The sequence below is a fragment of the Phalacrocorax aristotelis genome, chromosome 1 (assembly GCF_949628215.1).
Source record: "Phalacrocorax aristotelis chromosome 1, bGulAri2.1, whole genome shotgun sequence".
In the NCBI taxonomy this organism is placed as follows: Eukaryota; Metazoa; Chordata; class Aves; order Suliformes; family Phalacrocoracidae; genus Phalacrocorax; species Phalacrocorax aristotelis.
This window is the reverse complement of record NC_134276.1, coordinates 162730997-162749274: the sequence shown is the minus strand read 5'-3', so window position 1 is coordinate 162749274 and position 18278 is coordinate 162730997. Positions and strand designations below refer to the sequence as shown.

The following is an 18278-nucleotide window of genomic DNA, read 5'->3' as shown; positions in this document are numbered from 1 at the left end:
TCTTCTGCATCCAGCACAGCTACCATCACAAGAAAACAAGGATCTTTGAGGTATTCATTTCAGGAAGTAAAATGCTTGCCACCTGTGGGTTGCTAAAATTAAACCATATGTCTAGACTTTAACACTTCAACCCCCAAATTTGGCCATACGTCCACACTTCTGTGTGTATAGGGTCACTAAAAATTTTATTGCTGCTTTAGCCTTTACCTGATAGTCTAACTGCTTCTCAACTTCAATAGAGTAATTTGGTTGGTGAATATTATGCACTTCCAACTCTATTGCATGGCTCTTCATTTAGTATTTTATTCATGTTCATATTTTCATATTAAGCTGCCAGTTTTAAATCTGAAACTTGTCAATACTGTATATGGGGCAGTAGTTGGAGACCTGTCCTTCGAGGATATAGTCAACTTCTGGTTCCTGGCACAAATGATAGCTACACAGAACATATTAAATGTTGTCAGAAACAAAAGAAAACAAAAAACCCTAGCTTTTTTAATTGTTCAACTGTTAACTGTGAAATAGGAGCATCTTTTGATGTATGTCAAAGAAAGGAGAGGCAGTAAGCTGTTGAAACATACACAGTTACCTACATGTGCAGTATTTTTCATGGCAGGAATCGTTCTTCAGTCATGCTGATGACTTCAGGTGCAATTCTTAATGTCTCAACGATATTTTATCTTCTACTTAAACGCTAGGATAGAAGATGAACTGTTATGCCTATGTGAAGTTATACTGATTCAGAAGTGTTGCAGTGTGGCTATACAGTCAACACTTCGAGATTGTTGTGTGTTATATTTGAACTGCAGATAAACCATTTGCTTTAACACCCCAAAAGAGCTTGTCCTGCTCTGCCTATGTTTGCTGCATAATGTGCTCCTGTCACTCTCTCACTGCTTTATGTATCGGGTCTTTGTAGTGACATGCCCTATAGTTTTTGGAATATATTTATAGTAACCAAACAAAAATACAGATTTTTGCTTCCCTGCCATCTAGTGTCCGCTATTCTGCCCATTGATGACTGCTTCACTTTCATACCTTTTTCCACAAAAAAAGATGAAACTGTAATTTCATTTAGGATGAGGAATTAAACAACTACTTTTTTTAATACTCCATTTAGCCTCTGAAACCTTGCTGTTTCCTGCTTCATTGTATACAGAATGGGACCTCAAAAATAGAGGCTGCAGCGAGACTTTTGATATTCTCAATGTCATGCTCAGAGAGTAAGGCTAGAACACTAAGCAGGTATTGTAAAACAAACAAAAGTTGTAGAGGGCACTTGCAGCTGTATTTCTGTTTGTGGCATGTAGCACAGAAATCTGTAACTGGTTTTATTTTAATTTGATCACCTACCTGTAACTTGTCTCCCAGGAATTATTTGCTGGTTCTTCGTCTTTGATCTCTTCTGCTGAAGCACAATTTCAAAGCCTTGAGGCTTTGTGTGGAGGAGGAGTCCATGCATTTAAGCTGAGAGCCTCATTGTCAGGGGCCTAATAACTGCACCTGGTTTGTTTATATTTTTAGATAGCTTTCTGTGTTTGTTTTCCATGTGTTTATATCATCTGTGATTAATGAGACATGGTTGGAGTAGGAAAGTTCATTTTGTTAGTAATGGAAATGTCCTGTTTGCCCTTTCTGAAGTTGTAGAAAGAAAAGGCCATTCTCTGGGCTTTGATAGGCTGCGTTTAGTCTTTGATCCCTGCAATGATAAAAGATTTTTAACTCTGCCGTTTGCAAGAGAAACATAATAATTCAGGGGAGTAAAGTCTGGTATGCAATAACAGTTTTTTTCCACTTCATGTTCCCACAGTCATCTTGGGTTCATTCTTACTCGTTGGCTGGGAATGGTCTCATTTTCTTCTCCTGGCCCCACACCTCCCCTAGTCTGGGCACACTGTAAAGTTGTCAGAAGAGTTTGCAAAGGGTGATGATCCGTCCAGGAAGCAGGCATGAAGTTTGGTCTAGGAATGCATGGATCAAAGGGTTCTCACTAGAAGCTCTTTACCTCCCTTTTCCTCTTCAGTTTAGAGATGGCATAATCCTAATTGTAATGAAGCTTTCTTTTGTATTTTTTATTTTTCAGTTCAGGATTTAGGTAATGTCTTTTGAATGCCAAGAGTTAATGGGGATAGATGGAGTGGGTTATGCTATCTGTATTTGCTGTAAATGTTCTTTGACATGTAGCCGTAGTCACCCATAGATCTGATAACTGTTACCATGAGTGAGAATTTCCATTTCGCTCCTAAAGAGGGTGAACTTTCTGAGAAACGACACATATCTGTTAAAGTTTAAAGTAACTCAATGCTGGGCCTTAAAAAATCTTATCCCTTTCTGTCAATAATTTCACATTTGCTGTGACAAACCTGCACTTTAGGCTTTTCACACAATTAAAACTAATTAAAATATTACACTTCAGCTGCATTTTAAAGGAGATACCGCTGTAATAATGTTACTGACAGTTTTGCCAAGTTGTGGACATGGGCTCTGGAGAGGTGCTTGGTTCAGGTATTGGAAGCAGCTCAGCTGGTGCATGGCTCCATTGTGAGCTGGGCTGAGGCAGGGTACCACAGTCCCACCTGTGTGGATGCTCATGCAACCAGGGCAAGCCCAGTTCAGGGAGCTGCAAAGTGGCTTTTTTGGGGAGCAACAGCTACGTGAGCCACTGTGCTGTGCAGGCTCATGAGTGTTGATGCAGGAGGAGGAGTGGCTCTACGAGGTGTTGGGGAGGCAGGACTTGTTCAGCTCTGGCTTCCTCAACAGCCTGAGCCTCACCAAACAATGTTTATTTAACATGGCCTTCATTTGGCTGCTGTGTTCTGTGCCGTATCTCGATTTATTGGAACAGCTTGGTAATAGGGAAGGCTCTGTAAAGCTGTAGCACTATAACTGTAATGCCATGCTTTGGGAGTACTGGCAACAGTAACAAAATGGGGAAGAACCTTTCTGCAGCCTTTCTTCAGTTCAAGATTAGAAACAGTCATAATTCCTTAACAACAATGACATTGTGCTTGAAGGGTGTCACTGAGGGGTAAAGTTGCATTTATTTGTGTGCCAGAGCTATGTTTCTCACCTTCATAAACACATTTGGATTTTTTTCTTTAGGTCAGTCTTAATTTTGAATTTTCTGAGTTTATGTATTTCGGGGTTTGAATAATCACAGTTTACAAATGGTGGCTTCTTTTCTTATCCATGATACCCAGATCTTAGCCTTAATCCAAGGTTCTTACCAATGCCAGGGGTATGAAATCAGCAAGAATTCTCAAGTATATCGGTTCTGTGTACTGGATGTGAAACTCCCTGGACCTACGTAAGGAGAAAAGGGCACTGATGGAGACCTCTTTTCTATCACCTGTGTATTCCCCACCCCCTTTTCTACAGCATGCTGCTCTTTGACACTGCCCCACTAGCAAGATGATGGCTCCTTCTGTGCATGTGACCCGGTTTTTAAATACTTTATTCTTCCATGCTGTGAGATATGCTTTTTGGAAGTGGAGTGAAGATGAAGGGGGAAAGAAATAGCCAACTGCCTTGTTCTGTGGTTCAAATTCTGTGTGTCTCAACCAAATGCTACATGCTGAATGCTCTGGGGTGGGAGCCCCACCCTGAACCGACAGAGGAAGTCATCAAGCCTATTTGCAGAACTTTATCTCATTTTTTTACAAAAGCATAGTAAACAAGAGAGAGAAACTAGAATTGGTTAGGAGCAGAGGCGACTAGCTGCAGCAGAAGGGTGTCTGCCATTCTGCATTAAGTCAGCATGTCCGAGGTTGGGTTTGGACGTGACATGAGCTTCTCTTTTTCAGAGCAAAGAGAAATTTTACCTTTCCCTCAGGAACTGATCTAACTGAAGAGCAGAATATTTGAATCAGTAGCCTTTCTACAAACATTGCATGTTGCCTAATCAACTGATTTGCATATTTTTCAAATATTACCTTGTTGTCTATGATGAGCTAGATACTGTGCTGTCTCTTCTCTGTCAGCCGACACATCTGATAGCCTCCAGTGGTGACCTTACCAATTGCAGAACGTTTTGGAACCTCTCCTAACCCCTAGGCACTTGATCTGTGAGGGCCTGTGAAGACCCTTTTGCCTTTCTTTCTTCCCTTTATTTGATTCCTTGCAAACCTTGGTGTCCTCTGTTGGCTGCATAGGCAAATGCAGGGTGTACAAATATTTTGGCCTCTTTTTCTCAGCAGTTGGGTCAGTCCCCGTCCCCTGCTATGTTTCGTTCTTAGAGTGACTGAATTTGGTTCTGATTCTGCTTATTTCTCACACTAGGTAACAGGAACTTGAAGATCTGCATATGACTATCTTTGAAAGCTTTGCAAGGATAAAATTTGCTTTTGTACTCTGCAGAGTAAACGCTGAACAGAAAACGTTTGAAGCATTTTGCATGGCTTTTTATCTCTGCTGTTATATTGGAGATTTGGGTTTGATTCCTGGGCCTTGATTCAGTCTGTTTATAGCAGCACCAGTTTGATGCTTTGCAGCGGTTATCTCCCTTAATTTGTGCATTTCCATCTTCCAAATGTGTCTTGGGCTGAGGGAACACTGAATTAATGCATTGCAGTTTTGGCCCCTGTTTCATAGGAGTTAGTACATTGCTTTGAAGTGAAGATTAGCAACTTCCATCTCCATGCTTTGTATGGAAAGGTGTGCATCATCATAGATGGTCCTCTGGGGTGCTGCTTTTAACTCTGGGGGGTCAGATGGAAGGAGAGTAGTTGAAATGTGTAGTTGCAAACATTTCTGAAGCAGGGTGGAGGCACAAAACAGTTGCATCATTGATCTTCAGGGAGATTTCTCATGGTAGCTAAAGGGTGTGACCACAAAGATACTAATGCTTCAGGAATTCTGATGATGAAGCATCAAAATGCTTCAAAATAAGTAGCAGAGAGACTGAAAAAAACTAGGATGTATGTGGTAGGAATTTCATGAGATCCTTGCTAGCCAACCAATCTGTAGCAGGAAAATCATGTCCTGCTGTCAGTCATCTGAAGGTGAAGGGGTATCAAGCTCATCCTTATAACAGTAGTTGTTGCAAAATGCCAGGTGGTTGTCTGAGTGGGATGCAACATTTACACAGTAAATTTACACAGTGGGACACAGTATTTACAACTCAGTGAGGGGCATCTGCTGGATGGTGCTGTCCCAAACCCTGCTGGTGATGCTACTGTCCCTTCTATTCTTTCACCAAACAATTTTTAGTGCTTGTTCGACCATTTGTAACATCAGACTTCCTAAGGCAGATGGGGCAGTCTGCAGACATGGGGGCTGTGGTTCAACAGCATGCGGGGCTCCTCCTGCTGTGCTGGCTTTAAATCCAGCGTCTCGTTTCTGACTTTGTCTGGCAGGTCAGTTTTTGCTCAGTTTTGCTGACACTGTTATTTGTGGAGCCATGCTATAAACCAGCATGCCAGTCCAGGTTAAAATAACTCTTTCAAAACAACTGTGGTCCGAGTCCAAAAACGGTTTTGTCAGCATAACTGAGGGCTAATAACATGCTTTGTTCCAGGCCTTGGTACAAGAACAAGGACAGAAAGTGTAACTGCAGTTTATTGAGAATGAAAATACCACGCATGTATTATGTAGAAACAAAATCAGAAAGGCTGGCAAAAGGTATACCTAACTGGGGTATTGCAGAAGTTACTTCTGCATTCTCAAATATCCCAGTAGGAGAGAAGTAGCAAGGGATTTTTTTTCTGCATACAGTGGAAAACAAAAACTCTCAATAGCCAATACTCCTGTTGTAGTTTGGCAAGTGTTTTTTTGTTTGTCCTTTTTTTTTTTTTCCCCCCTCTGGCAGCACTCTGTTCTCATCAGGGGCTCACCCAAAGTTTTCCTAGCAAAGCTAGTGAAGGTGGCCACGCAGTTACACAGATGAAGCATTCAAACCAAGATAACTTGTACCTCTTTTGGGGAGTGGCAAGTGCCATGGGAGGTGCTGGAGTGACTTTATGGTGACAGTTCCCCAGTACAGTTCCCTGTGCTGCATGAGCACAATTGGACCATCAGTGGTGAGGCAGAAACAAGGGGGACAAGGGGGAGGGGGAAGAAGAGGTCATTACTTAAGCTGGACCTACCACCAGACTAAACATTTGTTGAACCGTCTCCCCAGGAAGTCAGGATGTTAAATGTCATTTTGCAGTTCTTGTGTTTGGTAAGGTGCTTGACACAGGCTTGCCTGATGTTTTTTTAAGCAAGCTGGGACAACTCAAAACTGCATGTGGAAATGGTGAGAGAACAGTATTGGAATAAAGGCTTGATGTCAGCCTAGGAAGATGTGTTGAGCAGGGCTTTTGAGTGGGGAGGGAGGAGGTCCATGTCTGATACTATTTGGTATTTTCAGTAATTTGATGTAAAGAAGGAAAGAGTGTGCCTATTTCTAAGCTTGCAGGTTAGTAGGCTGGGAGGAAGACAGGACTGGGACTTCTCCAATGTTTGGAGAAGCTGATGAATACGGGACAAAACCAAAGAAAAATGCAGGGTTTCTACATTTTGGTATGTCTAGTCAGTGGCATGAATTGAGGATGGAGAGTGGCTGGATAGGTAGCAGTTCTGCAGAACAGCACTGGAGACCTTTCATGGTTTGTGAACGAAGCACAAGTGAACATGTTATGGGTTTTATGTACACAAAAAAGGCAAACTGGCTGGGTCATATAACTGAAAAGTGTTATTTATTAATTATTTAGCTCTATAAAAGCTGATAAAGCCTAGGCTGGAATATGTGCACAATTTTGGACACTATACTTCAAGAAAAATGCGGATCAAACGGAAGGAGTCCAAAAGAGAGTAAATGAGCAAAGGTCTGGGAAATGTTATCTATAAAGGAAGCTTGAAAGAACTGGCTTTGGTCATTTTATATAGTAGAAGACTAGGAAACCCAAAGTTTTCATGTATGGGGATGGATGTAAAGAGGAAGATAATAAATTGTTCTCTGTAATGATGGCAGGTAAGGCAAGGAATAATGAGTGTAAATTGTAGGAAGGGGAATTGAAGTCAGACATCCAGAAAGTTTTTAAAATTGTAAGGACATATATGCACCAGGATAATTTCTCTGCAATAACATTGCATTTTTTTCATGAGAGGTCTTCAAGAATAGGTTAAACAAGCTACTGTAAGGAAGAGTTTAGTATCTTTTATCCAGCCTGAGCAGTCAAATAGCTGATATGGCTGAGAACAGCAGAGCTTTGTGAATATGGGTAATTCTGAGTGGAATGGATAAAGCAGTACTCCGGTGGGCAAACCAGCAGGGTACAGAGGGCAGGAATAGTTTTGCAGGGATCAGTGCCAAGTGTCTGGGAAGGGCAGTGGTGGGAACTGGAAGAGGGACATGTCTGCATTGTGGGTCCCCTGTAGAGCATGCTCAGAGCCTTACTGCTTCAGAGTTCTTCACAGGGTTTTTCTTTTTTTCCATTTGCTGTAGTAAACAGAGTTGCTCCGCAGGTCTGAGCTATGTAGTAGTTTCAAAGCCAGCAAAATGTGCAAGGCTTAGTTAACTTCGAGTGGAGTATGATTTTACAATAGACACCCTCTTCTGACATGTCAGACCCATCCTAGATTGCTGAGGGAAGCAGTGAAGGATTGGTGCCTGGTGCCCTCTTGACATTTTCAGAGGTCAAATATTGAAGTCCTCTGTCATGTTGCCAGCCCAGAGAGCTACAACCCAGTGCTTGTTTCCAGAGGACTAGTCATGAGAGACTGAAATTGTTCTTTGCAAGATTCTTCCTGTAGCAGTTTTGCATTACTTACTATTTAATGTGTACATGGTTTGGGGGAGGGTGTGTTGTTTTGTTTTGTTTTGTGTGGGTGGGGTGTTTTGTGGTGGTGGTTGTTTTTTGTGGGTGTTGTTGTTGTTGTTTTTGTTTTTTTTTTTTTTTTTTTTTTACTTGGGCATTCTTTTCTTCTTGCTTTCTTCTTCTGTATGCAAGAGTTTTCTTGGACTACCTGTGAAGTCTGCTGAACAACTGCAGTTGGCATTCCTGACCATTTGCTATGGTCAGGGAAATGTCACTTAAAGTTCATGCACGGCCTCTTACTGATGGCAGAGGTAGGCAGGAAGGGGAGAGTGAAGAATTATGGCCATGCCTGAACATTCCGGTGGTAGAGAACTTTTGAAGACTCAATATGAGGTCTGCTTTGCTTGTCCCCAGAGTAGATTTTTATACCAATTTATATATTGCATGGTATCTTTGCCCAAGTGTACCTGAACTTTTATTTCACTTTTCTGTGGTATACGTGAAATGAAAGAAACGTGTCTTTAAGTTCAAGCATGTGCATATTCACAAGCAGTTCATGTGGCTTGAGAAGAGTATTTCCCAGTTTATTATGTTGCTTGTTCTTTGTTGAGCAGTGATGGTCAGGCTGCCCAGGAGTTGATTCCTCAGCTAGCCAGTGAAGTTTTTTGTATTATTTTTGCAGTTATTGCAAAACCATGTCTCTACCCTTACTTTGGTTTATCCCTAAGTGGAATCAGTGCGTTCCCAATTTCACAGCTTGCGTAACTTTCTCTGGTGATTTCTCTCCATAACCAGATTGTACAAAATTATCTTTAATCTGAATGTGAACTGTCTGCCCCATCGTTGTAGGGATCTGTATACTCACTCACTATGGTTAGTTTTAAATTACTGTTAATTTATTCTACAAATTATTCTTAATTCCTCTCTGAAGTCTGAATCCCATATAATGCCCTGGTATGTTCAGAATTCCTGGCATATGGACTAAATTCTGCTTTTTACCCCATTGATGTGAACCTAGAGGGACTCTGTTGATATTTCTCAGAATGTGTGTCTGTCTTAACACTTCGTCTTTGGCTATTCCATTTCATTCTGTAGGAAAGATTTTAGAAGTCTACACGTGCATTGGAAGTAGTTTCTTACACTACATTTACGCAAGGGCTTTTGTTTTTTAACAGCCTTTTGAGATTTCATTATGAAGTTGCATTTGAGAAATATTTAATTGTTGGTCTTAACTGAAAAATAAGTAGTCTATATTTCATAGGAGCTAGATGCGATACTTTGGGGTTATTAACGAGGTTAGATTTCTGTCTTCAAAAGACTTGCAACTTATCTTTAAAGCTGAAGTTTTTTAACTTTGTTGTTTAGCTTGATTGTAATTTAGAAACTTCACCAGGCAGTTTTAAATCTGAGTTTTTCAGAAATATGAAAAGAAATTATTATGTTCCCTTCAGCTAGTTCTGAATACAAGCCACAATGTGACTATTTTAAAAAAACAAGCTACTTGCAGATTCCGGAAAACTGTGGGGAGCTACTGACACTTATCGTTGCTGAGTTAGAACTAATATCACCCTCTTTCTCTGGTTTTACTGTGGGACGTGAGCTTTGTGTGCTTCAGAGGAGTCAGGCAGAGCGAGAGATTCCTCCAGGGTTAGTACGGTCCTGGACAGCAGAGGATCAGTTTCTTAAAACACGATCCATTTTGGCTCTGGTTTTATACTGGGGCCGAGGGGGCAAGGAGGTCTGTTATATGGAGAGCTGCTGTTAATTCCTCAAGTCTTGGTTTTCTGTCAGCAGACAGATGTACTTTCCTGTCCAAGTGTTCCTGTTCTCACGATAGTTTCTCTTACATGGAGCAATATATATGTCCTGTGGACCTGCAGAGTTTGTAACCAGCCCTTGCATGTGCAGATTAAGGAAAGACTTGCAGCTTCCTTTGTCATTAAAAGGTAGTAAAGGGGATTTACAGTTCATTAGGATCCTCCCCCATCCTTCCAACCATTTCATGTATCTCTTCAATGTTTCAGTGCCATTCCTTTACTTAAGGGTCCTGGATATTTTACTCCATGTTGAAGCTCATAAAGACATTTGTCGGGGGGCTGTTTTTGACTGATGTTGTGAACAGTAGTTGTTCAACTAGAAGTGGAGCCCATATGACTTTCATCAGTAGTCCACAAAAAGTCCAGGTCAGCTCTGGTAGCTCCTGTGCTGTCAAATGAAGTATGTCAATTTGCATTGCTTTATACCAGCTGGAGATCTGGTCCAGTGTGTTGAAAGATGCAGGAGGCAGTTGCTGCGGTGTATTTGTTAACTTAGTTGGCCTGAAGGGACATGCAGTGAGAGAACTTCCATCATTCTAATTCATTCTCTAAATATTTTTCCCTCAACAGCTCTGAAAAGTCCAGCTGCATTTCATGAACAAAGAAGGAGTTTGGAGCGGGCCAGGGTAAGATGCAATATGCTCTTTAATGTTTTGGGGAAGTCAGGAGTAGTATGTCTTATGTTTTGGGCATCCTGTAGCTGTTAATGAGATGCAGAAGGAAATTGTTCATATTCTGGATGTAATACAGGGCTATGCAGTCAGAGGTGTATTGGATGGGTGTATTCTATAGCTGGCGTAGTGGTGGTTAACCCTCAGTGAACTAGTTGTACCTAAAAACCACGTAATATGGTGCCTGGATTTCCACTGGAGTCGTCTTTCTGGAAGTCACTGATATTCTTCTTCCCCACTGTCCATATACTTTACATTTTTATTATTGTGGTGTCTGTTTTGCCCTTAAATGCTACTATCATGTGGAGTTCTGTTCACCTTTGAGACAAGTGTATGGTTTTGCTGTTACCTGCACGTACATTTCTTTATCTAGGACACTAGAAATGAAAAATGTAGTAAAGAGGATTCCCCCCCCCAAAATCTTGTAACACTGAAAACGCACAGACTTCTGGCTCTATAGAAAGAGGAAGCCAGGCGTCACACTTCATGTGGCATCTTTGCTAACTGGGGGGTTTCTTGATGATTTCTGTTCCTCAGAAGGCCTCTGGGGATAGGTTTTGTTTTTTTTTTTTTTAATTAGCCTACAGGGGAATAAAACCTATTAGGACTGCTGGGCCAAGTTTTGTTTCAAAAGTGAAAGCAACGTAAGTGAAAAAATAACATCTGTGATTAAAACCTGTAAGGGAATATTAGCACTTTAAACTCTGTGGAAGACTTGGAACTTTTTATTAAGACCAGTGTCCCAGAGGCTTTTGCTTCTTCCTCCTCTTTTTTTCGTAAAACCTTCTTATTAAGTTAATACTTTGGTGTGGGCAATTTAGCAAGTATGGTGCAGTTTTGTGATTGACTTTAATGAAGGCCCATTCTGATGGCCAGTACTTAACAGGCTGTTACTCACTGCACATGCTCAGCCCGGACAGGGTCATCTCTGTACATTGCCCTGTAGTGCATTCTCCAAAGGCAGAGCTAAAAGCAGTTCTGGAAATTAAATGGGTCTTGTCATAGGATTTAGATTCTGCCTGCCAGGGGAGTGCATGGGGTCCTTAGCTTAACAAATAACATATCTCTAAACAAATAAGAGTATGCCCAAACCACAAGTCAGCCCCAAATGCCAGCAGTATATGAAGGTATTTGCTGTGAACAATGGAACCATTGCATCTGCCTTTAATGTAAAAAGAAATGTCTTGAATTTCACCCTGACACAAGTTAGTGGTGTTGCATAGAAGGGGAAAAGAGGGCTTCAGCTCTTGAGGAGGTCCTTTCCAGTTTCTGTTCTGTGGGGCAGCAGTGCACTCTTACACTGAGGCAATGTAGTGTAGAAGGTCATCTTTAGAATAAGCTCATTCTCTGAGTGCTCTGGGACAGAAGATAGGGCCTTTCTCTGTTCCTTGTTTATTTAGATCTCAATAACTAAAGATGGTTGTTTCTCTTGTTTGCGCTGTCCAAGATTACCTCACTCCTATGTCTGATCAACTGAAATTGGTTCTTGCTTGTCTATTTTTGTTGCAGACAGAGGACTATCTGAAACGGAAAATCCGGTCCCGGCCCGAGAGATCAGAGCTGGTTAGGATGCACATTCTGGAAGGTATGGCATGAACTAAACAGGAAAACATGAACAATAAACTTCATCGTAATTACTTACTTAACAGCTTTCTGTTTTTTGCCCCTGACCCCCAAGTCTTTCTTTCAATTGGGAGTAGGCAGAAGGTCATGCTTGTTGCATGATTTCTTGGGAGGGATTCAACTCTGCCTGCATGGAGATTCTCAGAAGAATCTGTTACGTGAACTCAAAATGGTGCAGTTTTGTGTAGTTGAGCCACAAATGAAATGGAATGACTGTGGATTGCTCTTCTACTAAGGGAAGACCCTGTAAAATATTCAAGAGGAGGTGAGGCAGGTTTGATCTCATTAGTTAGTAAGCACCTCAGTTTCCGAGAAGGAGTACTGTGCTGCTGCTGAGTTCCACATCTTTGGACACAAGTGAAAGGGAAAAGATGAACGAGAATTGGGTGACATCAGTTTGAGAACAGTGAATTTGTCCTATGCTGGAGTCACAAGGGCTACTGTAGTTATCTTTGTAACTTAAATATATATAATATCTATAACTACTTCATAGTGCATAGCTATCTGTTGTTATCTGCAACTATTTTTCTGTACAGTTATCTACTGTTATCTACAGTTGCCTTTCTGAATGGAGGTAAAATACTGCTGAAGTGCATAGGTAACCATTGCTGGATTGATGCCATTTTATTTACTTTCCCCTGAACAGAGACCTCAGCTGAACCCTCCTTGCAAGCAAAGCAGCTGAAGCTAAAGAGAGCCAGACTGGCAGATGACCTCAATGAGAAGATAGCGCAGAGGCCAGGTCCCATGGAGCTGGTGGAGAAGAACATCTTGCCTGTGGAATCAAGCCTGAAGGAAGCCATTATAGGTAAGGAGGATCTGTGTTGAGGGCATTTCCCATAGGTGGCTGTGATTTCCTGTCAATTCATCTGCCTAAGGAAATGCAATCCCGTGGTTGGCCTTGTTTTCCTGTTTCAGAATCACAGTCTTTCACCCCCAAGGATTCTGAAAAGGAGAGCTCCTTCTGGCCCAGATAGTGCTACAGGGACATTAAATTATAGGGAGTATGGACATTCGAGAAGAATGTGAAAGCAATTGCATACCCTAAAGATTTGAAAGACCGTTGAAGATTGCATTCCCTAGATTCTCTCCTTAAAAATTTCTCTCTCGGTTTAACATGTCAGCAACCTTGGTCAGGAAAGCCCACTGACTTACTCAGATCAGGGAAGAGAGACAGAATATAAACAGGTGTGATGAAACAAAAGCTGTCTGTGAACTTAAAAACTTCAGAGGATTCAACCCCTTTAAAAATAAACCAGAACAGATGTAAATCATGCCAGGGCCATTCTAAGGGCTGAAAGGAATGCTGAGGAATAGCCTTCCCACTGCCTCAGCAATGCTCTTTCCTGTCTCCCCAGACCGAGCAGTCTATGTGTGTCTGTGGTTATTCGTCCCCTCAAACACTCACAGCTACTTTAAAGACAAATGGGACACAACTGTGAGCAGGATGGAATACTTCTCATGAAAAAGGAAAAGGACAGTCTTGTGGGAGAGTCTGCCTTTGCTATTGCACAATAAGTGGTCGAGGAAGAGAAAACGTGAACTTGTAAACTGGAGCATTAGAAATGTGGCCTCCTTCTGACCTTGACATCTCTCTGGATTTCTGTTGCGTTTATGTGAGGTGCAAACGATAGTATTTTCCTGCTTACCAGGATTAATTTGAGATAATGTAATCTAAAAAAATCATTAGTGTGTTACAAATGTACACCTAAGTGAATTTATCTACTGGACATGTAGATAGACAGAAATGCTAATCGCAGTCAGGGCCACCCCTTAATCCATACCATAGCTCTTGTTGCTTGTAAGACCGGAGGACAATTTGGGATTCTGTCTTGAAGAGGGATTCTCTCTTCCACCACCTAGGATGAATACTAAAGAAACTATGGCTCAGCCTTACACTGTCTTAACGTTCTTCAGTGCCAAATGATAATCAAATAAGCCATGCCACAGATCTGGGTTTGGGCATAGCTGAATAGCTCATTATACTTCCTGATCTTATCTGGCTAAGAAACAAGGGAAATGGTTCACCTCAGTCTGCATCACTTTATTCTGCTGATAGCAGAGATGAATGTAAACACTTAAAACTGGTCCAGTTTGGGCTCTGTTGTCTCATTTTTAGTTGGTGCTTTAAGCACAACTCAGACACAACTCTCTCCATGCCTTCATTATCTCTGTGAAACATTTAGTGTCAAGTGAAATAAGTTCTTATTGCACTTTAAAGATCACTGTTGATGTTTGTGTTTCTAGTTGGACAGGTGAACTACCCAAAGGTTGCAGACAATTCCTCCTTTGATGAGGACAGCAGTGATGCCCTCTCCCCAGAACAGCCAGCCAGCCATGAGTCCCAGGGGTCTGTCCCATCACCAATGGACTCCCGGATTTGTGAGCCTCTCCCCAGCACCACTGGCACATCACTAGCTCAGGTGAGAATGCAGTGACCTCCTGCAGTGCCCTGGAGCTTCACAGCTACTGCTGATTTGTGGCAGAGGATCCTAAAATGTGAGACCAAGGGATCCTTAAAAGGTATAGTCTGTGAGATTTCAGAAGGGGTCTTAGCTCTGTGTGTGGTGTTGGTGAAGTCCTCTGGTTATTGAGAAGCCCCTGTAGTGGTGCCGTGTGGGGAAGGTGGGCAATCATTACTTGGTGATGCAGCCTGTGTTGGTGTGTGACTAATTCTGCCAGGCAAAGCTGGGAGATGCAGGTGTGGGGTTTTGATTCCTTTTCTGCCCTAAGAAGTGGTGCTGCTTCTCAGGGACAACTGAAGCAGCAGGTTAAAAGAATCTAATTAATGACTTGAAACCTGTGCTGCTTCCCTGTAAGTGGATACTGCCTGCACTCTCTTAAACTGTTTCCCTCCTTGCATGTGTATTCATCATGACTTTTTCTGTCCCTGCAGGGTACATCCCAATTGCAGATTAGCACAGACTCCAGTGAAACACTTTTCCTCCCTGAACAGCCACCCCCGCCTCTGCCACCTCCACCTCTTCTGCCTCCTAGTCTTACCAATGGAGCGGCTCTTACTGCTGCCAAGCCCCCACCAACACTCATTAAGGTACTATTTTGGCTGACCTCTTTGTTGTTGTAGTCTGAAGGAAGATAAGATGGTTACTCTGAAGAAGGTTTGGAGTTGGAAGTATTATGTTAACAGATGCAAAGGAAGGGAAGCTTACTTCTCACTAGCATCTTCCTCTGACACTAGTAACATATTTAATAGGTTTTCCTGTTCTGTGATGTATTCAATTTCTGTAAAATGGGTCCTGAATGTAAAATGCTTTTGAAACAGTCAGCATTGTCCATAACTAGTCAGTGAGTCTGCACTGGGTGAGCAAGTGATCTGGTGTGCTGGGAAAGATGACCTGTGTTACGGTGCAGTGTAAGCCGCTGCGGGTGCTGTGACCATGCTGTTGCCTGAGATAGAGAAGCATGGAAAGACCCTGAGGTCAAATCTGGAGAATTTTGAAATGAAAATACCAGTGTGCGTTCTGGTTTACATGGGGTGTTATGTTATTTCAGTGCTTCCATTCTTATTCGCTTCCTCCTTTTCTTCTAAATAGCAAAGCCAGCCCAAGTCTGCTAGTGAGAAGTCTCAGCGCAGTAAAAAAGCCAAGGAGTTGAAGCCGAAAGTAAAGAAGCTTAAATATCATCAGTATATTCCCCCGGACCAAAAGCAGGACAAGGGAGCTCCTCCCATGGATTCATCCTATGCCAAAATACTGCAGCAGCAGCAGCTCTTTCTCCAGCTTCAGATCCTCAACCAGCAGCAGCAGCAGCACTACAACTATCAGACCATCCTGCCAGCTCCACCAAAGTATGGGTCCTAATTGGCAGCGCTCTCTTAGGGAGCACTTGCTTCCCCAGTACTGTTAATCAGAGACATTGTGTTCTGGGTGTGAGGTGTGGCAGTTGGGGGTTACGCACTTATCTCGTTAAGTTACAGCGGGCCACAAAAAGGGCTGGTGTCAGATGAATCAGACAAAAGCAGCTGAAATGTGTTGGTTGGCCAGGTAAGGGGCATGGGTATAGTCAAAGGCACTGGTGTGCTTTAATGTCTAGGAAGGCACTAGTGTCCCAGATGCTTCCGAACGCGTACGATTGTTGACACTGAGGGCCTCCATTGCCTTTCCATTTGGTTTTGATGCCTGTGTTTTTTCTTTCCCTGCAGGCCTCCAGGAGAGCAGCAGAGTGGTGCCAGTGCCCCTGCTGTACGCAATCTCTCTGCCACAGTCAGCAGTGCATCTTCAGTCTCCTCTGGTTCCAGTGGGCTGATGCGACAAAACAGTAATGCTGCAGTGGGGAAGCCTGGCCCTCTCCCTGCCAACCTAGATGAGATGAAGGTAAATGTGAAGCCACACAGCCCTTTTTTGCTGTGGTCAGTGGAGAGGGCAGTATTTAACGATGTTGCCATCCCAGAGCAGAGCTCAGGTGGACTGACAGGAATTAGTGATAGCAGCTGGCATTGCTGCCCTGCAGTCTGTACCTGAGGTGCAGGTGTGTTGGCCTCCAGGAGGGTCAGTTTAGTCCTTTGCCCCATGGCTCTGATAGCTGTTAATAGTTGTTCTGGTAAGAGTATATATTCTCTTAATGTTGCCTTCTTTTTTTCTCCCATATCAGGTAGCAGAGCTGAAGCAAGAGCTGAAGTTGAGGGCCTTGCCTGTCTCGGGCACCAAGACGGACCTGATTGAGCGTCTCAGAGCTTACCAAGAACAGAACGGTGCAGCCGGCCAAACAACCCCCACTCCCAAGCCCAGCACGGCAGCCATCCTCCCAAAAGCTGCTGAAGTGGTGGTAGCCTTCCCAGCTGCCAGGCTGAGCACAGGGCCAGCCCTGGTCACCACTGGCATTGCACCAGCAGAAGTAGTTGTGGCCACAGTCACCGGTGGCGGCGTGATGAAGTTTGGCAGCACAGGCTCAACTCCTCCTGTTTCTCCAACTCCTTCAGAGCGCTCGCAGATGAGCACAGGGGATGAGAACTCGGCCACCGGAGACACTTTTGGAGAGATGGTGACTTCACCCCTGACCCAGCTCACCTTGCAGGCGTCTCCAGTGCAGTTCCTGGTGAAGGAAGAAAGCTCCAAGTCTGCCTCCTGCAGTGTAAATGCGGCACCCAGGTTGGAGCGATGCAGCACTGGTAACAGCAGAGATGCAGAAGTTAGGGACAAAGACCAGATGCTGCAGGAGAAGGACAAGCAGATCGAGGAGCTCACCCGCATGCTGAAGCAGAAGCAGCAGCTGGTTGAGATGCTTAGACTACAGCTAGAGCAGGAGAAGCGTTCTCAGCAGTCGCTACCGGCCCCGGTGGCTGCAGGAGAAAAAACCGCCCTTGCCTCCAACCCAGTAACATTTGGCACCCAGGTCAAGAGTGAAAACGGTTTCCTGAGCTGCCAGTCTGCAAAGCAATCCAGTGGCCAAACAGACCAATTCAGCCCTGCACCAACTGCTAGCCAAATGGACACTTCGAATCCAAGCCCAGTGCCAAAGAAAGCCGTGATGGTGAAGCAGGAGGCGCCAGCCGCGGAAGCAGAGTCACCGTGCCAGTCCCACAGCCCGCGGCTTTTCCTTGGCCAGCAAGGGAGCGCCCTGAGCGACCTCATCAAGGGCACCCCTCCCCCCACCCTCATCACCGACTCCACAGGGACCCACATCGTCCTCACTGTGACCAAGCAGAGCACCGAGAGGCAGGGCCTCTCGCCCCATGGGAAGGCAGGGAGTAGCTGCCCAGCCTTGCAGGTAGGCAAGGGTTAGATCACATCCCTGCTGCAGGCAGTTGGGTTCCCCTCTCCCTCTTCCCGCTCCTGTGGTTCAGGTTACTGTAGCATGACATAACATGGTGGAAATTCAATGCAGTAAATACTAAAATGGCTGAGTTGCTTGCTATGATGGCTGGTAGTTCATGGCTTTGTAAAGTAGAGCAGCGTAAGCAAATCTTCAGCAAAAAGACTGGAATTTGACATGATGAACTGTGTACAGCAATGCACGATTGACTATGTGCATCACAGGCTGTTCAGTGTTCTTCCAAACACATGGTTCTGCCTTTTGTCAGGCAGGATCTCAGGCTTGGAGGACAAGGGTTTGCTGCCACATTTCACTACTTTTAGGAAGAACAACTCTGCCTGTGGTATTAAAAAAAGCAGGGTGTATTAACCTCTTGTCTTTTATTAAAGAGATTGTAGTCAGAGTGATAGATGGGTCACCTTGTCTACTGAGAGCTGAAATCAGACCCTGGGAGCAGGCTTTTTGCTTTTTGCCTGCTCTTTGTTTTAATGCATGTCAGTATTTCAGCATTAACAGTGTCTTTCATCAGAGATGATCTACTGTTCCCCTGTTGGTATGAGCTCAGCACTTAACAGAAGCGTTCTGAGTGTTTCTTCCAGGAAGGCATAAACATGCCCAGGTTTTATGACATAAGTCAAACCCCAGCATCTTCTGTG

At 43.5% G+C, this 18278-nt stretch overlaps 1 protein-coding gene across 7 annotated transcripts in view; it reads left to right on the top strand.

Annotated features, from left to right (window-relative positions):
• The window catches only part of MRTFA (myocardin related transcription factor A), a 98310-nt gene that overhangs the window by 72315 nt on the left and 7717 nt on the right, over positions 1-18278 (top strand). For all 7 annotated transcript variants that reach the window (XM_075077841.1, XM_075077862.1, XM_075077872.1 and 4 more), the window contains 8 exons: positions 10127-10182; positions 11737-11812; positions 12497-12658; positions 14098-14273; positions 14747-14902; positions 15405-15658; positions 16013-16184; positions 16462-17577. In XM_075077841.1, the coding sequence (XP_074933942.1) occupies positions 10127-10182; positions 11737-11812; positions 12497-12658; positions 14098-14273; positions 14747-14902; positions 15405-15658; positions 16013-16184; positions 16462-17577 (2168 nt within the window). The remainder of the gene's footprint in view (positions 1-10126; positions 10183-11736; positions 11813-12496; positions 12659-14097; positions 14274-14746; positions 14903-15404; positions 15659-16012; positions 16185-16461; positions 17578-18278) is intronic.